General features: G+C 34.4%; 1 protein-coding gene across 24 annotated transcripts in view; it reads right to left on the bottom strand.

Annotated features, from left to right (window-relative positions):
* kcnq5a (potassium voltage-gated channel, KQT-like subfamily, member 5a) overlaps positions 1-19,380 on the bottom strand; it is a 248,828-nt gene that overhangs the window by 12,263 nt on the left and 217,185 nt on the right. For 6 of the 24 annotated variants that reach the window (XM_087279464.1, XM_087279457.1, XM_087279456.1 and 3 more), the window contains 3 exons: positions 9,921-10,141; positions 5,616-5,724; positions 2,160-2,291 (listed from right to left, as the gene is read on the bottom strand). In XM_087279464.1, coding sequence (XP_087135590.1) covers positions 2,160-2,291; positions 5,616-5,724; positions 9,921-10,110 — 431 coding nt within the window. In that variant the 5' untranslated portion in view covers positions 10,111-10,141. Of the gene's footprint in view, positions 1-665; positions 1,937-2,159; positions 2,292-5,615; positions 5,725-9,920; positions 10,142-14,553; positions 14,611-19,027; positions 19,055-19,380 lie in introns of those variants that run through there. The other 18 variants (XM_087279455.1, XM_087279462.1, XM_087279454.1 and 15 more) reach the window with 6 other exon arrangements.

The raw sequence follows: 19,380 nt of genomic DNA on the forward strand, positions 1-19,380 counted from the left end.
TTTTAAAATCAATATTTTGTAACTGTCATAACACTTAGTTAAATTAGTTTATTAATTGTTTTTAAATTTTTTATACTCTTCTTTTTTATTCTTGTTTATGTAAAACACTTTGAATTGCCACTGTGTATGAAAAGTGCTATATAAATAAACTTGCCTAGCCTTGCCTTAAGTGCATTAAATTTAATTAATCAAATGCATGCTGGCTGATCAAAAGCATTTATTTATATATAAAAAAGTAATTTGCAGAACCCAAAAATTAAGAGTAGCTGATGTTTTTCTTCCTTATTCAGAACATTTGCCTTGTTTTAAATGACATTAAACATATTTAAACATCTTTGAATGAGACTGCATAATGACCTGACCTTCATTACCACAGGACATAAACATTACAAAAGTGTCAGCTTTAAACAATATAAGCTATATATATATATATATATATATATATATATATATATATATATATATATATATATATATATATATGTGTGTATATATATATATATATATATATATATATATAATATATATATGTATATATATATATATATATATATATATATATAATATATATATATGTATATATATATATATGTATATATGTATATATATATATATATATATATATATATATATATATATATATATATATATATATAGTTTTTTTTCACACATACATTTTACTTCAAAACCTAAAATAGGATATTTTTAAGAACGTTGGAAACAAGAAACGTTAGATGTATTTTAACTGTTGTTAACAATATAACTGCTGATAAAAAAAATAAAAATATGGCAAAATGGCAAATTTCCATCAACCAATCTTATGCAAATAAAACTAGCTATAATCTTTCACATAAAGTCATTCAAATCATGGCAAAAGAAATTAGGTTTATTCATTTCGCAATCAATGAATTAGCTATTATTTTCCCCAAAAGTAGACATATAGACATTATACAACCTTTAATGCCAAGGCATGTCTACGTACTTGAGAGTGGCCGCATATGTGTTTTTTTTTCTGGAAGGTTATTATGAACTATTTCACAGGTGGCATTTTCTGTGTTGCTTTGAATGTAATATTGCTGAATTTTTTTAGAAGATCTCCAGTTCACCTTCATCTCACAACTACCATGCCATCCTTAAAGCAAACTTCATTCATTTATTAATTTTCTTTTCGGCTCAGTCCCTTTATTAATCTGGGGTCGCCACAGTGGAATGAACCGCCAACTTATCCAGTACGTTTTTACGCAGTGGATGCCCTTTCAGCCGCAACCCATCTATGGGAAACATCCACACACACTCATTCGCACTATGTTCAATTTAGCCTACCCAATTCACCTGTACCACAATGCAATGTAAATGCAGCTACTGACATCAACATTATTAAAAAAAAGGTAAATGACTATCGGTTCCATTATTACTGGTAACATTCTTTAAAATATCTTCATTTGTTTAACACAATTTTTAACGCAGAATTTTCATTTTTATCGTTTTAAGATTGTAATCTTGAATTATGTATAGTTTCTTTGCCTCACTGACATTTTAATAATATAAATCTAATAAAATAAATGTAAAAAATAACCGAATGTAATAATTTGACAAGCAAAAGTTTACCAATGAGTCAATAAAAAATACTGATTGATTGATTGATTTAGTTTTTTTTTTTTTTTTATTAAAAGTTTAAAATCCTTTGAAAGCTGGAACTATATTAATGTTCATGTCCAGAGTTAAAAGTCATGGTGGATTCAGACACACAACCTCAGCAGTTGACTTATATCTGAATGTTTCAAAGGTAAAGAAGCTTGCAGAGGGGAATTGTGGGTCTGCTGACCCTGGGGCAGAGTGTTTCCTCTTGGCCTGGCTGTAATACAAGTGGAGGGAAGGAGAGGAAAATGTCTTGGCTTTGCTGCTCAGGGTCTGTGGACCCACAATGGTGTCCAACCTGAATATGAGAGTGTACACAAAGAGATAAGACACACACGGATATCCAGATGAAGATGAAGTGTGCATAAAGAAAGCCAACTATTTTCTGTACAGTGCAGCACATTTTGATGAAAAATAATGTTTTTTTTTTTGTGGGATAAAACATAACACTTTCAAAATAGAATTTAACAGATATAGAAATCTTGCATTTACCCTATACAACTGTGTCTGATTATTCTCACCTAGTCTGCAGACTCTTGATACGACATAACATATCTAGGTGTCCAGCGGAGTATTGCTCGATCACATCTTTCACATCATACGGCCGCAGTGTCTCCTTAAACTTCTTTTTGGCCACATGGAACTTCATTATCCTGACAACAATAATAAAAAAGAATTAAATTAAATGGTATATTACATTACATTATAATGTAAATGTGTTTGTTCAACCATTGATTAGTAAAATTAGAAACAAAAATAAAACATAATTAACTATAAAAATAATATATATATATATATATATATATATATATATATATATATATATATATATATATATATATATATATATATATTTATAAATATAAAATAAGAGTTTGGAATATGTATTGATACTTTATTTATATATTTATTTTTTAGTCTGCTGGGTTTTTTTGTGTCAAAATCTGTTAGATCAAGAAATGTTTTTATGGGCATTGTTAATACCAGTAATTATTATTATCATCTGTAAAAATAGTATTAGTAGTGTTTAATAAAAAGTTGAATATAAAATCATAGTTAAATGTATTATTAGGTGTAAATGACTAAATGTAAATGTAAATGTAAATTTATTATTATTATTATTATTATTAGATAAATGAATATACAGTAGTCAACATTCAGAGTGAATCAAAAATGTTTTTCAAAATTGTTCTAGGACAAAAATGGGTGTGACTGTGTACCCATTACCGGGTCAGTAACATCATTTACTTGCACATTCTTTAAATTTTAAAGGTCCGTACTGGCCCAATACCCCCATAAGTGGTTCTGTTCTTTCACCAGTTGGAATAGAATAACTTTTGCAAAGATTATGATCATAATATTTACTTTTTTTCTATGATTACTGACATGTGCAGGAACCAACTAAATTAAGTATATCAACCTAGACCACACCGAACCTAAAAGGTACACTTTCGAATTTGAGTTTACAAAAAAAAGCCCCTCTTTTTGGAGGGGTTTATTATAACACAGACAACATATACAATTATTTTAACCACTTTCAACAGTGTTTATGAAAATTCAAAGGGTTTTCTTTAAAATGATACAAAACTTTTGCATTTACACCGATTTGGGAAGCTTTTGAATTTGGGTAGGCAAAATCCAGACGAAAAGCCCCAAATAGCACTTGACTTTAAGAGGTTAATTGCTCAGGAATTTAATTTGTTAAAACACAAATCTAGTTCATTTAGAATCGAGTTACAGTCATTTTGTTAGATTTGATGTCACAAAACAAGCAAATCCCTCACAAAATAACCAAAAGTCAAAACATTGCTAAAGTGTTGTCTTATAAACCTCTAAAACATGCCAAATTTTTTGTTATTTTTAAATAACTCAATTAACTAAAATGCCTGTATATGTGTATACCCTGGGATAAATGTCTCACACAATAAAATAAAAACTATGTTTAACTTCAAACACAAAACAAAACAATTTATCAAAAATCAATGCAGAGAAACTGCAAAAAAGTAAAGTGGCCCCTTATTTTTTCCTCAGTGCTGTGCATAAATAACCACTAGAGGGCAGAAAAGTGTCATAAATACCAAAACGTTTAATGACCCAGTGAAAAATCTGATCATATATACCTGCACTATATATATATATATATATATAACTGTTAATAATACCATTACTCAAGTAAGACTTGTGCTGAAGTAAAGCTATGTGTAATGGATGCCATTAGCTGTGTAAACACAGTTATTACCGCTGGCACACTGAAACCTAAACCTATGCGATGCATGACGTTCTTTAAAGTCAAGTTAGAACTGCAAATATTGACATTGAGAAGAACAAATCTCAGCAATCTGTCTCTGTAACGATACAGAGTCAAAGCTCTGTCAGATTTTCTTCTTGTCAGATGAGCTGGTGTGTAAGCAGAACTGACTGTGAACATGTTTATCTGACACCCTGGGAAAGAGGAGCAGCAAAAATCTCAGCTCTCCTTAGAGACCCAAATAATGTGGGCCAATCGAATTGAAAGAAATTACCTAAAGTAACATCAATGGCCTATAGCGATGTGTCTAATGTCTCAGTCATCAATGAGTGAAAACAGAACCTCTTGTTTATATCAGTTCCATCACAAGTAAACCTTCAATGGTAGATGATGCATTTGATTGGATTGTTTTGTAGTGTAATGCTGATGTTGTCAACTGTGATCAAACAACCACCAGCTACAGTACACAGCTTTGAGAAAGTTTCAGATATATATTTCTCATTACACGTGTACACAACCTGACAAAAGTCTTGTCGTTGATCCCAGTAATAAGAGCAACAGCTAATAACTTGACTTCTAGTTGATCCTTTGAAAAAAGTGGCAGAAGTTAGATTTTTTTAAATGAATTATCTGTTGGACTTCCTCCCAATCATCCCGATACTGCAGAAGACTTATTAGAACCCGCACAGACCCAAGATTCTCACATAATTTAGTCAAGTTTGGTGAAGGAAAAATCATAGTTTGGGGTTACATTCATTATGGGGGCGTGTGAGAGATCAGCAGAGTGGATGGTAACATCAACAGCCTGAAGTATCAGGAGACATTTATGCAACTCATAACAAATCACAGGAGAGGGCAATTTCTTCAGCAGGATAGCACTCCTTATACTTCAGCCTCCACATCAGATCCTAAAAAATGGAAGTCAAGGTGCTCCAGGATTGGGCAGCCTAGTGACCAGACATGAACATTATTGAGCATGTCTGGGGTAGGATGAAGGAGGAGGCGTTGAAAATGAATCCAAAGAATCTTGATGAACTCTGGTAGTCCTGCAAGAACGCTTTATTTGCCATTCCAGATGACTTTATAAATAAGTTATTTGAGTCATTGCAGAGATGTGTGGATGCAGTCCTTCAAGCTCATGGGAGTCACTCACAATATTAATTCTTTTTCCACTGCTCCATGGCTTTATATTCTATACTGTACATTATTTCTGTTAAGTGACAAGTCTTTTGTCTCAGCAAAGTCAGACCTTACTGTCCTAATTAAATAATTATAAATCAAGACATGATCATATTTCATTTGGGTAAAATAAGTGAGGCCTTTGCCTTTCATATAAGCCACTTCTAATACCAAATGATCAACTAGAAGTCAAGTTATTATCTGTTGTTCCTAAACCTTAAGACTTTTGTCAGGTAGTGTACACACATTTTATGTTTATATACATTATTTGGGCTTTATATAAGCAATATGATATAGTTTGTTATTTCCACTTTTGTGCACACTTGCAAAATAAGTAAAAAAAACCTCTCTTTAATTCCTCTTAAGTAAATTAAAACTCAATGTAAAATAAATCTAAAAGGAGTATTTTTACCCTTGGTACCAAACTCAACATAATATTTGTGCTGTTTGATATTTAAACTAAATGTCTCAAAAATGACTATGATGAACCACTAAACAAAAACTTTTTTATTGTGCACAGTGTGAATTCTCTGGGAAGTGGAACTCTCACCTGATGGCCCTGATCACTGCCTTTAGCGGAGCTGACAGATCTTCTACTGTCACATCACAGTGGCAAGCCTTATCATCAAAAGCATCATCCGGTCCAAGAGTGGTGTCAGCTGTGTGAGAGAGGGAGAGAGAAAAGGAAAGAACCAATGCCTATCAAGCAAAAATAGTTTTGCTGCACATCCTTAAAATGGGTAAAACAAAACTTGGCTGAATAGCAGAGATAGCCAAGGGCAGATCAATACAGCTATGAACCAAAATAGCATTCAAAGCAAATCTTTTCCTTGACCCCCCTCACACTGGCCTAAGGCCAGACCACTGAGCTTTACAACATGCATACTGAAGCAAGCATTCACATTTAGCTGAAAGGCAACAAAATGGCTGTTCATCAAAAGACAAATAATAAATATATATATATATATATATATATATATATATATATATATATATATATATATATATATATATATATATATATATATATATATATATATATATAAATAAATAAACTGCAAAGTTTCTATTCATCATGTAATAGGTATACCTAGTCAACTGTTTAGTATTGCAAATATCTAATCAGCTAATTACATAGCAGAAACTCAATGCAAATAGGCTTGCAGACATGGTCAAAAAAGATCTGCTAAATTCTAAACTGAGCATCAATATGTGGAAGAGAGGTCATTTAAACTACTGTAAATGTGGCATGGTTGTCGGTGGCTTGAAAATAAAATACTGCTGATCTACTAGAATTTTGACACAAAACACTCTCCAGGGTTTACAAAGAAATGTCAAAAACAGTAAAAACATTCAGTGAACAGCAGTTTTGTATGTGAAAATGTGTCAAACCTTGAAGCCACAAATCTCAACGGGAGTTATTTTTTTAAGCTAAGAATAAGAAACGAAGACTACAATTTGTACAGGCTCGACAAAATCGCACAACAGAAGACTGAAAAAGGGTTGCCTGGTCTGATGAGAATTCTGTAATGGCATTTGGATGGTAGGCTCTGAATTTGGGGCAAACAACATGAAAGCATGGATCCATTCTGCCTTATATCAAGAGTTCAGTCTGCTGGAGGTGGACCAGAGTGTTTCCACTTTGTGATGCTACTCCAAGCAGGATCATCTGCCATGCAAAGCTCTGATCATGGCAATGTGGCTTTTTGAAAATGGCACAGTGAGTTCTTAGTGAGGATTCACATAGCCTCCACAATCACTAAATCTCAACTCAATAAAGCACTTTTGAGATGTGCTGGAATGGGAGATTTGAATCATGGATGTACAGCTGACAAATCTGCAGTGACTATGTGAATTTATTAAGTCAATGAGGACCAAAATCTCCATGTTTCTGGGACAAAGAGTACCAAATAAAGTGGCCAAACAGTTTTACTAGACAGACGAAATATCTAAAAATGAAGCTTGTACAAGAGATTGAATTCTTCCATTTAAACGCTGTTATGGCTGACCCCATCTGCACTAAATCGCAGATAAATGGCAGAGGAAGAGAGATTGCTATCGAAATGTGTGTAGTTTCCTGCTCCCTCGTATAGGCTATGTTCTGTTGCGGATCTATAGTGTGTTAGATCTCAGTGTGTGTGTTCGCACAGCAGGTATGAGGCTCATTTTGGGCTGATGGGTCTCATACTGGGCTTATGTCAGATCACTGCTGCAGAAGCACTACCTCTGCAAAATCCTAGAGAGGTAGCTTTGTAAAAATGTACTTGATTGGGAATTCTATAATAAATCCCATGATACTACAACAACAAAAACATGTCCATGAAGTATTGAAGGGTGACTTAAAGTAGTGAATCATTATTTAGTAGCATTACAATAACAGCTTTTTTTTAAATAGGTAATTCTCACTGAAGTGTTAGATAAATGCAACACATGTCAGGATATGTCAGCCAAGTGTGTTACCCTATTGGTTACTTTTGCCAACTGAATTTAAAACAGCATTTGAATAGAATCTAGTCACTGTCAGTATTCATCTGTGTCTATATGAGCACTGTGAATAACATCTAAAATGCTACATTTTTTTTTGTTTAAAAATGTACAGACTGTCCTAAAGACTCAAAGTGAAATGTGTTCATTCATTTTAGTGAATCAGTTCCTTCAAATGTAAATCCTGTTGTATACTGTTCATGATTTTCCAGGATTTTTAAGGTATGTTACAGGCAGCATGGTTGCCAGTAAGGTACTGTATATGATCAGTTACTGTCATTCACTTTACTGCATTTTTGCATTTAGCATTGCATCTTATTATTAAATCTAGAGCAAAATCTAACAGTGAACACAAAAAGTGAATTATTCTTCCTCATGGCTTATCTACCCAAATATCACATTTAACTTGATCACTTTTGATTAACAGTCCAAATGAAGCCCTGGTAAATCTGTATTTTATCACTGTACTAAGTTTAGCTAAAGATTCCCTAAACTATCTCTGTCACACTGCCTGTGTTTTATTTCCCCATGGGATCATTGATACTGTCAGTCCATTGTGACTAATGTACAGGACTCAGTCAAAACTGAATATCCTGCTATAAACAACGTCTCTATGTGCTCTGCTCTCTTTCTCCCTAAGGGACAGTCTGGTGTTGGGAGACTGAGCCAAGGTTAACCAGAGCAAACAAGGGTCCCATGAGAGACCACATGCAGCCTTTAAATCCAGTCTTCAAGGAAAAGCTAGAAAAACACCAATTACATTAAGGTATGTAGGGAAAGACTTGGTGTGAATACTACAAGAACATTGTAAATAAAAATAAATATATATTTTATTGTTCTTACAGCAATATTCAACATTTTAAAACAGTTTTAAATAGTATGTTTTTAAATATTTAATCATTTTTTGTAAACCAAATAAAAAAAATCTACTGTAGGCATAATTATTAACAAAGCAAATTAAAAACAAACAAAGCATGTTAAGTAGCTAATAAACACAATACACATGACTTATAATGGTCTTTAGAAAAACATTATAGGGTTTGGAATGACATAATTTCAACATTTTGATCTGGTTTAATAAGCTAATGAGAACCTTTACAAATCTAAATCTGTAACATCCTATTTCAGTGTCCTCACTAATTTACAATGCTGATTGTACTGTGTATATAGTAATTTAGTGATGGCACCTTAAAGACTCCTCTTATATGGAGAATGAAGTCACATAAATTGCTAAGGTGTGCGTTTTTCACAGACTTCGAAAGAGTTTAAAAATCTTGATGGTTCTGTGGGTCTTGTCTATCAAATCTGAACTTTATTTTGTATTTTTTATTGGATTTAAGTCAGGTGATTGACTGGGCTATTCTACAGCTTGATTTTCTTTCTCTGAAACCATTAGAGAGTTCCTTTTTACACCTCCCTTTCTTCATGTGTTTAATACTTTTTTTCCTGTGTCATTTATTTTAATACACATAACTTCATTTTGTAAACTAATCGTTTTCATTTCATAAATGGATTTCTTGGTTGTTACATCTGGTTAAAATTTCAAGTCAGCAGCAACTGTAGAAATATGTTTTCTTAGAAAAATGGTGAGGTTTTGAATACTAATTCCCCACACTGTAAGTGTATGAGCATTACTGCATTTAATGTATGACCATTCTACTTTAATGTATCAAAATGTCCAAATAAATATGTAAATAACATATTTATGTAAAATGAAACGGTCCCACTTTATATTAAGTGTCCTTAACTACTATGTACTTACATCAAAAAAATAAATACAATGTACTTACTGTGTTTATAATGTATTTGAGAACACTTGTGGTGCTTTTGAATTGGGATAGAGGTTAGGTTATGGACAGGTTTGGTGGCATGGGTAGGTATAAGGATGGGTTAAGGTGTAAGGGATGGTCAACAGTGTATTTACAAATGTAATTACAAAAGTTAATTACAGATAATTACATACATGTATTTAATCAAGCATAAGTACACAGTAAATACATGTATTTACACAATAAGTACATTGTAACAAACTTAATTGTAAACTTAAAATTAATTCCTGTGTAAGTACATATTAGTTAAGGCCACTTAATATAAAGTGGCACCAATAAAACATACTCACTCAGAATTTTTAATATACAAATAAAAAGTAACTGTATTCTTTGAAAGAAAGAAAGAAAAAAAGAAAGAAAGCTAAACAGGACATATTCTAATGCATGCCAAAAAAAAAAAAAAAAAAAACAGAAAGAAGAGAAAACAGCTGTATGAAACACATTTTCTGCTGATGCTTTGAAACCCCCTGTCCTCTTTGCCCCAATTACAGTAGAAGTGGAACACCTGTAAATGGGCAGAAATAAAAAAAAAAACCTTTCACCTTCAGTCGTTGTGCGTGACTGGCTCTTGAGCCTGAGCGACGGTCGAAAGCGTGTTCGGTCATTGAAGCTCCAGCTCTTCTGGACCTTGGCTGGACTGCTGCCCTCCACTGCCACCTCTGTGCCAGGAGAGCGCCGGTCGTTAACAGACATCTGTCTGCTCTTTACACTCTGACCACGCGGGCTGGCCATGCGCACTCGCTCACGGAAACTTAACTTTTGACTGCAGATAAGAGGATGAATGGAGTAAGATGGGAAATGGGGAGGGAAAAATAAAGAGAGAAATAAATGCATATGGAAAAAAAAATAGGTATTTCAGTAAAAGTTGGCTTAATTTGGACTTATCTGGTTATGCTTATTTTAGACACAGTGATCTGACAACATTTATACATTTTATTAGTTCAGTTTCTACTAAATTCTGTAGGTAAAACAATATCATATTTCTTTATTTTTTAAATCTCATATGCTCAACAAGACTGCATTTATTTGACAAAAATACAGTAATATTGTGAAATATTATTGCAATAGAAAACAACTGTTAGCTATTTGTTTATGCATCCCTCTGCTGGCACAGCTGGATTTTCAGCATCATTACTCTACTCTGTCACATGACACTTTAGAAATCCAATAATATACACATTTGGTGCTCAATTAAAAAAAAAAAAACGTTATATTATTAATAATGTTGAAAATTGTCTTGCTTAAAATATGATTATATACAATTAAACAAATTTAAAAATAAACATAACAGTTTTTAATATCAACTCTGATCAATTTTAAAGGTGCAGTATGAAAGTTTGACACCAGGTGGTTGAACTAAGAATTACATTCCTGGATCAAAACAAATACAAGCACAGGTTGCCAGCTGACCAACATTGGCGAGTCTCGAGCCTGCAGCTGATTTAAATTGTGTTCTATATAAAAGCATGCGCACGCGCACACGACACCTCAAACTAATATTTTAGAAATGGAATCAATTTCCCACAGGTGAACAACAGGAAAAATATACAATGATCACCCCAGGTACACCTTATGTGCTTTATTCAGTGTTGAATGCTAAAAATGTAAGTTAAATGCCATTTTACATCACATTTACTGCCATACAGCTGAAAACAGCAGCAGATAATTTACCTCAGATCTTTAAAATAAAACAAATCATTTGAAATTGAATTTTATAACTGTGAAATAATGCAAACCAATGCATATCAGTGATTCAGCACCTACATTTAATAATAATAAAGAGGCTTAATATGTATTATTTAGATTATAAACCTTACCCTGTATTTAATTTTCTGTCGTGTTTCGTCTGGTGCAAACAGCTAAATTGCTTATCACTGCACATCTCATCATGTAACGTGTTGTTAGGACACAGGGTTACAAAGTAACCTGCTCACTTAATGTTTACACTAATATTTATATTATTTGGCAATTAATAACTTCATGTGGAACTCTGAATCTGCGTCTCATTTCAGTCTGCTACTGTCCACCGGAGGTTGCATTTCGGTCATGGACGCATACTTTGAAAACCTTTTTAAATGAAATACGCTGTTTTCCAACCAGGCGTTTCAGCACGTAACAGACATTTTGAGAGCAGAATTTCTGACTTAAGCTTTTTTTTTTCAGATAAACAAGAATGTTTACTTAGCATGTTTCTTAAATATCTGCTAACATATTATGGTATTTTTAGGCTTTAGAAGAGTCAAAAACTTACAGCACCTTTAAGTAAACTTTTTTTTCTTCTTTTTTTAATCTGGAATAAAAATAAATGATGTTATGCACCAAATTTGACTTTCATATTTAATACTGATGATCATGTGACATTGAAAAGGCTTTACCAACAATGTAATAAAGGTGTAATATAAAAAGAAACAAACTGCATTTTAGATTTTTTAAATGCTGCCTTGCAGAGCATAAGAAATGTTTTTAAAAACATTAAATGTGAAATTATTTCAAAATATTGGACAAATGGTAAATTTTCATTTTCTTAATTACTTTAGATAGTCTTCATAGTTTGAAAGTAAAAGTTATTTGCCTATATCGGTTCCTCAAAAGACCATCATGCAACATAAATCCCATTCCAAAGCTTCCACCAATCAGCAAGCAACATTTTGAAGCATGACTTTTTGAACATCCTATTCTTTCGTTTGTTGTTCTGTATATTCTTTAGTTGCTACCTTCAACGTGGAGCAGCCAGACATAATTTCCATAAGGATTATCATAGAACTGACATATATTTTTTTAAAATACAAAACATTTTCCTACAATGACAACTACATGAGCTGGGGTTCTTCAATCATGCTTGACTTATATCCATTTAACCAAGTATGCTTCGGGTTCAAGCTTGGTTGTTTGTGTGTGAAAGAGATGTAGAAGAGAAGAGTGAAGACATGATGCTATATGAAGGTAAAAACATTCATAGTTTTCAGTTACAAGACCTGAAGGGCAAAACACCCAAGCCACAAATATTCAGAAGAAAAACAAATAAAGTGGAATTTTTGGGTACTTGCACTGCAGATACAGCACCTGCTCTAGTACTTTAAGCACAAAAAACAGTGAGAATGCTTAATGTGGCAAGGCTTAACATAAACAGTGTTGCTAAAGGGTTAAATTAAATACACCTAATGATGCACACTATTTACAGGCAAGCAGATGAAAAACTGTTCTGAATGCTTTAAGCTAGAATAAGCATTTTATAATGGTTTTAATGACATCTTTGTTACACGTTTCATGTTCTTGCAATTCCAATTAATTATGCATAATTACATACAACTAACCTTAAACCTAACCCGCATCCTAACCCTAAACATATTGTAAGTACATACACTCGCCGGTCACTTTATAGGTTTATAGGTACATCTGCCAATTTGTATGCAAATTTCTAATCAGCCAATCACATGGCAGCAACTCAATGCATTTAGGCATTTAGACATGAAGACAATCTGCTGCAGTTCAATCCGAGCATCAGAATAGGGAAGAAAGGTGATTTAAGTGACTTTGAACGTGGCATGGTAGTTGGTGCTAGATGGGCTGGGCTGAGTATTTCACAAACTTCTGTTCTACTAGACTTTTCTGGTGTTGGTGTAAGGGTGTTGGGGATATTTTTGGACACACTTCGGACCCATTAATGCCCATCCCTTTATGACCAAAGTGTGCCAATCTTCTGAGGGCTACTTCCAACAGTGTGAATCATCTCAGACTCTTGAACATGACAATGAGTTCACTGTACTCAAATGGCCTCCATAGTCACAAGCTTTCAATCCAACAGAGCACCTTTGGCATGTGGTGAAATGGGAGATTCGCATCATGGATGTGCAGCAGACAAATCTGCAGCAACTGTGTGATGCTATCATGTCAATATGTCATGTCCAGTACCTTGTTGAATCTATGCCATGAAGGATTAAGGCAGTTCTGAAGACAAAAATAAGTCCAATCAGTAAGGTGTACCTAATAAAGTGGCCAGTTAGTGTATAATTAATATTACTCAGATGAAAAATGAATTCTCCACTAAAAGAAGTTTAAAACAAAGTTTAATATAAAAATGTCTGTTTTCTACTAACACCTCAAACACTATTTTTTTTTGTTTGTTTTGAGAGTGAGACAATATCTTCAATATCGTCAACTGATTTCACATATAATTTGCCTGTGTATGTAAATTTCAGCACAACATATTGTAGAGCAATATTCATTTCTTTAATTTTTCCTTGTTTGATGTACAGGTAATGACAGTTGGTCTGTGTAGCACTGTATACTTTAACTGAACCAAACCTGTCAATTGTGAAAACACCTATAATATTACTGATTTACAACATTAGTACTTGGTAAAGCCTTGATAAATATGAATAGTGACTTTGTTTTGCCCACCAGGTCCAAATTCTTATAAAAGTTTGACATTACTATGAATAATACTATAAACTCGATCTCACTGCAATTTGTAACTTTTTGTTTTAGTGGCTAATTTGTATGAATTCGTACAATCTCATTCATACAATTTTAACATGATTTTAATATGATTTGCTTATCCACCAATGGCAGTTGGCATTCTTTTTAAATCATACATTTTTATATGACTGAACTCGTGCGAGTACATACGAATTAGCCACTAGACTGTCAAAACATAAAATAGTTACGTTTCCTTGTGAGATCAGGCTGTATAAACTATATAAAGTGTCCGTTTTCATGCACATGCAACATGCAAATTTATGACTAATGTGCTTAATATGTGGGATGCACACAGATATATATATGCAGCATAGTCATAAATATTCATAACTGAACTGAACCCTTAAAACCATTTGATATAATCACTATAGTCCTGCAAAGTATTACAATATGAGATGTCGGAAGAATGGTGATTTAAAGTGAACGAATCTTAGAAGCTCTGCATTACTTTTTACTCTACATGGATGTTACATTTATTTACATTTATACATGTATTGGTGTTTTCATTTATCTATGCACTGGGATTAGGAGTGTAGGGAGTTAAATTCTTCAGGCAACATTCACAAGAGCCTAACATTAGACTCTCTGTAAGTACTCTGAGGTGGCTGTCACCATCACCATCATCATCATCCATGCATAAGGTTAGTCAGCATTCACATTGGTCATATTGCTGGAGCAGTGGGGGATGCTGGATACCTATATTTCCGTGTGGTATACCTCCTGAAGAGCCTCTGTCTATTACTATGACCCTTACTAAGGAAATGAGGGAGACAGATGGTAGATGAGTTAGTCAGACGGTGAGCAGAAACGACTTCCTTAAGTGGAAGAATAAAGTGGATGACACAACACAGAAACAGACTCTCTACTTGGGGTTAAAAGTGGAGCAAAATGCTAAATTAATTTAGTGTTTGAGCGAACAAACACGGTTATAAAGAGTTTAATTAATTATGTTTTGAAGGACTTCATTGTTGCACCACAAACACACACACACACACACACCCATGCTTGAAGTATATTTGCATAGACATGTCAAGCAATCAACAAACTTTGACAAACTTTTTTGGATTTGCTGGTAAATTTTCCATTTTCGTTCTGTAAATATTTAACTGATTCAACTTTAAGCAGTGCAATATGGATTTGTGGATTATGTTGCTTAAAGACTAAAGACTAATGCTCTTCCATGAACAAGATTGCAGAAGCTAAACTAAAAGTGTTTGCTGTAATGTTTTAGCAATTTGAAAGTTCATTTTCCATCATGCTTAATGACACATTTGCCACACACTGAGGGTCTTTTCCAACTGTAAATTACTTCATTTACGTCTGAGTGCTGCTGCTCTGCCTTTCACACATTTAATATGAACCGTGCAAACATCCAATTCCAGCACTAATTGAAAGTGTGAAGATATAAACATGAAAAAAAAGACTTTGGCGCAATCGTTATTTACAATCACAGAGCAATGCGCTCCACCCCTGCTGAAATCACATGGAGGTTAAAACACAAACGTCACCTTCCTGACGACAAACATCTGACTACACTACTGCCCTGCAGATGCGACAGTCTTTAATGTGTCTAAACATAGTCCAGTATTGTGTACAAACATGCAGGATTCTAAATGTCACGCTAAGTCTAGAACTGACTCACTGTTTCTTACTGGACTTATTGATGAAAGGTATTTAAAGAGAGGTGGGGGGCTTTTATGGGGGAAAGATAAAGATGAAAAACAGATCTTAGTGCATTTATGATTGTAAAATATCTAACGGGCAATATAAACAATCTCCGAATGGAAAAAGTGCATTATGTTTATGTCCATGTATACAGAAAAGCACACACACAGACACACACGCACGCACACCGCACACACACAATATCTAGTAGAGATGAACACTTTCACTTCATTTTCATTTTTACATTGTTTTTTTGAATAGAAGTTAAAGCTGCTCCACATCTAAAATGCTATTCTGTGACTTTTGCTCCATGGAAACTCCATGTAAAACTTTCTGATTCTGATTGGACAATTCCATCCGAAGCAGTAGTGAAACTAAATTACTAAACTGCACATTTGTCTTTAGTTCTAAACAAAATACCAATGATATATTTATGTTTAACTCAACACTATGTGCTTTCTCTCAATAATTTATTTCAATATAATATAAATCATTTTATATATAGCACTAATGAGAGTGCAACAAAGTTTATTTTAATAACATTATTCATAATAATAATCATTCAAAATAATATAAGGTTTTTTTTAAAAACACTGTGAGGTGAGTTTAATCATTTTAATGCTGCATTTGTTTGAAAAACCCAGTAAAAAAACAGTATGAATTTTGTATTTACAATTATTTCTGTGATTTAAGCCTGAATTTTCAGCAGTATTACTCCAGTCTTCAGTGCTACATGTTCCTTTATTGAATATAATATGGTGATTTGGTGATCAAACATCATTTCAAATGATCGTTACAGCTATAAACTGTTTTACTTTAATGTGTTTTAATTTTTTGAGGAATATAAACTTCAAATGAACATGAACATGAACTATTTGTAGTATTTGTAGTGGTTCAAATACTATTTGTAGTAGTTCAATTTTCTATAAAATAATTCTGTCAAATATTACTACTTTTAGTTCAATCTTATTTTATACATCACTGTGTTTCTTTCTGTTTAAGTTTACATTCCAGTTCCACCCCTTAGCCCTTCTCCTTACCCTAAATTCCTAAAGGCTGATTTATACTTCTGCGTCAAACGCACGCGTATGCTACGGCGTTGACGCATAGCCCTTCGCCATGGCCCTCGGCATCGCTGACGTGCACCTCTCAAAAAATGTAACTACATGTCGCAACAACGCGTAGTGCAAGCTCTGTGATTGTTCGGCTTGTTAGCGATGACGAGTCTAGGCGGGACTGAGAGCCGCGCGAATGGCACGAGCCCAATGGAGCGATTGTTTACAAGTGTGGAGTCCCGTGAAGGAGCTCTGGATGGAAAGTTTTGTTTTGTGTTTACCTCATGGTTAAAGTTGTTGCACGTCTGCCGGTTTGAGCGAGTTTGAGCCACTTGTACATCCAGGAAGTGTTCAGGAAAAGCAAAACAGCAGCGAAGAAACTCGACAAAGAGGAACATTTACACCTCACTGCCAACTAGCGTTCCGGAAGTGTTAATGCAGACCAATAGAGAAAGCGCGCAGAAGTATAAATGCACAAATACACGCATTGCATGCGCCATGTGCTACGCCGGTCACTTGATGCAGAAGTATAAACCAGGCTTAATTGTCCCATTTCCCTTGAAGGTGTAGGGCTAAGGGGAAGGGCTAGATAGCCATTGAAATGGAGATCTTCCAGGACCACACAAGAAGCCAAGTGGTATGAAAATGTCCCAGAATACAGCAGCTACAATGGCAATATGGCTGCATACGCGAGTCAGGATATGCACAAATTAGTATTTTTTGGCATTATTAAGAATTTTTACAATGAACAAGCACATATTTTATTACATTCATGAAGCCGTTTATGTTTTACGCTTATGCTTTAAAAAACGCTAAACTTTGCTTTTTATAATAACTCTTGTACAGTAGTCGCTTTGACTAGTCCTTGATACCAGATGCCTGCCTTCTGACCACTCGCCTGTTATATTGACTACGAATCTAGATTTGCCTGTATACATCTGTTTGCCTGTGTTGACCGTTGCTTGCCTGAGCATTCTACTGAATAAACCTGCTTTGGATCCGCACCCCTGTTGTCAGCGTCACTTTACATTACAGATAACAAGACTCAGCAACTTCTGTGTGTTTGTGTGATGTATAAATAGTCCAGTAATCATTCCATGAGCAGCATCAGCTGTGGGAGTGTAATCAGTGGAGACTGAAACTCATTTTTGAAGCTGCGCCATGGCCATGAGATCTTAACATGTATTCAAGCATGTAGACTGGACGTCTGTACCTGGGAGTACCTATTATGTCTCTGAGTGTGCTGCATTCATTCATGAGTAAGACTTGATTCAAACCAATCAGCGCACTCTATTGTTTATGCGGTGCAGCTTCATTAATATGCATGATAGCTTCAAAGTTTTTGCCTGAAACGCTTTCAGATGGCAGAGAGACGACACGTTGTGTTGCCAAAACAAGTGGAAAAAGAAAAAACAATTGTTTGGAGATACAGGTCGTCAGTGTTGTTTTTATAAAATGCTGCAGTGAAGGTTTTGTTTTCATTTTCCAGCTATGAGAGCACAACTTTACTCACATTTGGATCAGTGCACGCGACGCGCGGCAGAAATACGTTTGTACAAAACATTTTTTACTCGAGAGCTTTTCGCATCTCTTAAAAAGAGATGTGGCTCTAATTGGTGTTGACTGTCCTGTCTCTACAGATTTGGTAAGTGTGTGCCCTTTCTTTGTTTATTCAGATGGCAAAGTTATAGTTCGTATCATCAGCAGTACCCTTTCAGTGTTTAAAGACAGACCTTAGTCAAAATGATTTCCAAGTTACTTAGTTTATGTTAATATCAGTACAATATTATGGACTGAAAGATCTGCTGTAAATGCTGCTTTCCGAGTGTAAACGTGAACACTGCAAGCAAACTATTGCCAACTGTCATGTTTACGTTTTGCCGCATTTTGTGACAGGAGGCTTTCTGACCTACCGAGTGCATCTGAGTTACCGAGAAATGTAAAGGTTTTTTTCTCAGTCACTGTCTTTCTCTCCTGCGTGTGTGTTTGTTTTACCTTGGTGAAAATCAATGCGTGCCCAAATGGACACTCCCATTTTTATTCAAATCCTTCCCTTTTCCCTTCCCCCGACACTCCCACCTAAACAGAGCAAGACACACCCACTTTCCTGACTTTTTCCAAACTAGAGGTGTGAAAATACCCTGCTAAAACAGGGGGTTTTCATGGCCCTTTAACTAGAAAGGTGATAAACAGTTGTTTTGAAGCTTGTAGCTCACAATGTAGCTTACATCGGCACCCTGATTGGTAAATTTTGCAATAAAGAAATAACCATTATACTTACCACATATACTATAAATATTACATCAAATAAAGTAAAAACAGTGAGAATGAATGACAAAGAAAGACATGTAACATGCCATGAATGAATGTACTTAATTCGTCTCCCTATTTCCATTGAAAACACAGGTAACACTGGAGAAAGTTAAACAACAAATACAAGAACAACAAACCTGCTGATGGATTCCCCCTGGTCTTTCCTTCAGGTGTTAGTTAAAACAGAGAGAGAAAAGAGGCAGGATATTAACACTTCACATGAACGACACAAACTACTAAAGGAGACTACAGAAGAGACACAGAGGCCTCAGAAATATATCGAGTGCTGGTAATGACACCAATATATTTCACTCTGTGTCACACAAAATTCAGTTTAAATGTAAAAAAAAAAAAGAAAAAGAAAAAAAGAAATGACACGCACACACACACATACATTAAGTGTAGGAAGAAACTGAGAGCTTTTTTTAGACAGGCAGCAAACAAGCAGACGTGCAAGCTACGAGCGGTGCATAGACAAGCTGACTAAGAA

Source organism: Danio rerio, chromosome 13 (assembly GCF_052040795.2).
Source record: "Danio rerio strain M-AB ecotype USA chromosome 13, GRCz13ab, whole genome shotgun sequence".
NCBI classification, from domain to species: domain Eukaryota; kingdom Metazoa; phylum Chordata; class Actinopteri; order Cypriniformes; family Danionidae; genus Danio; species Danio rerio.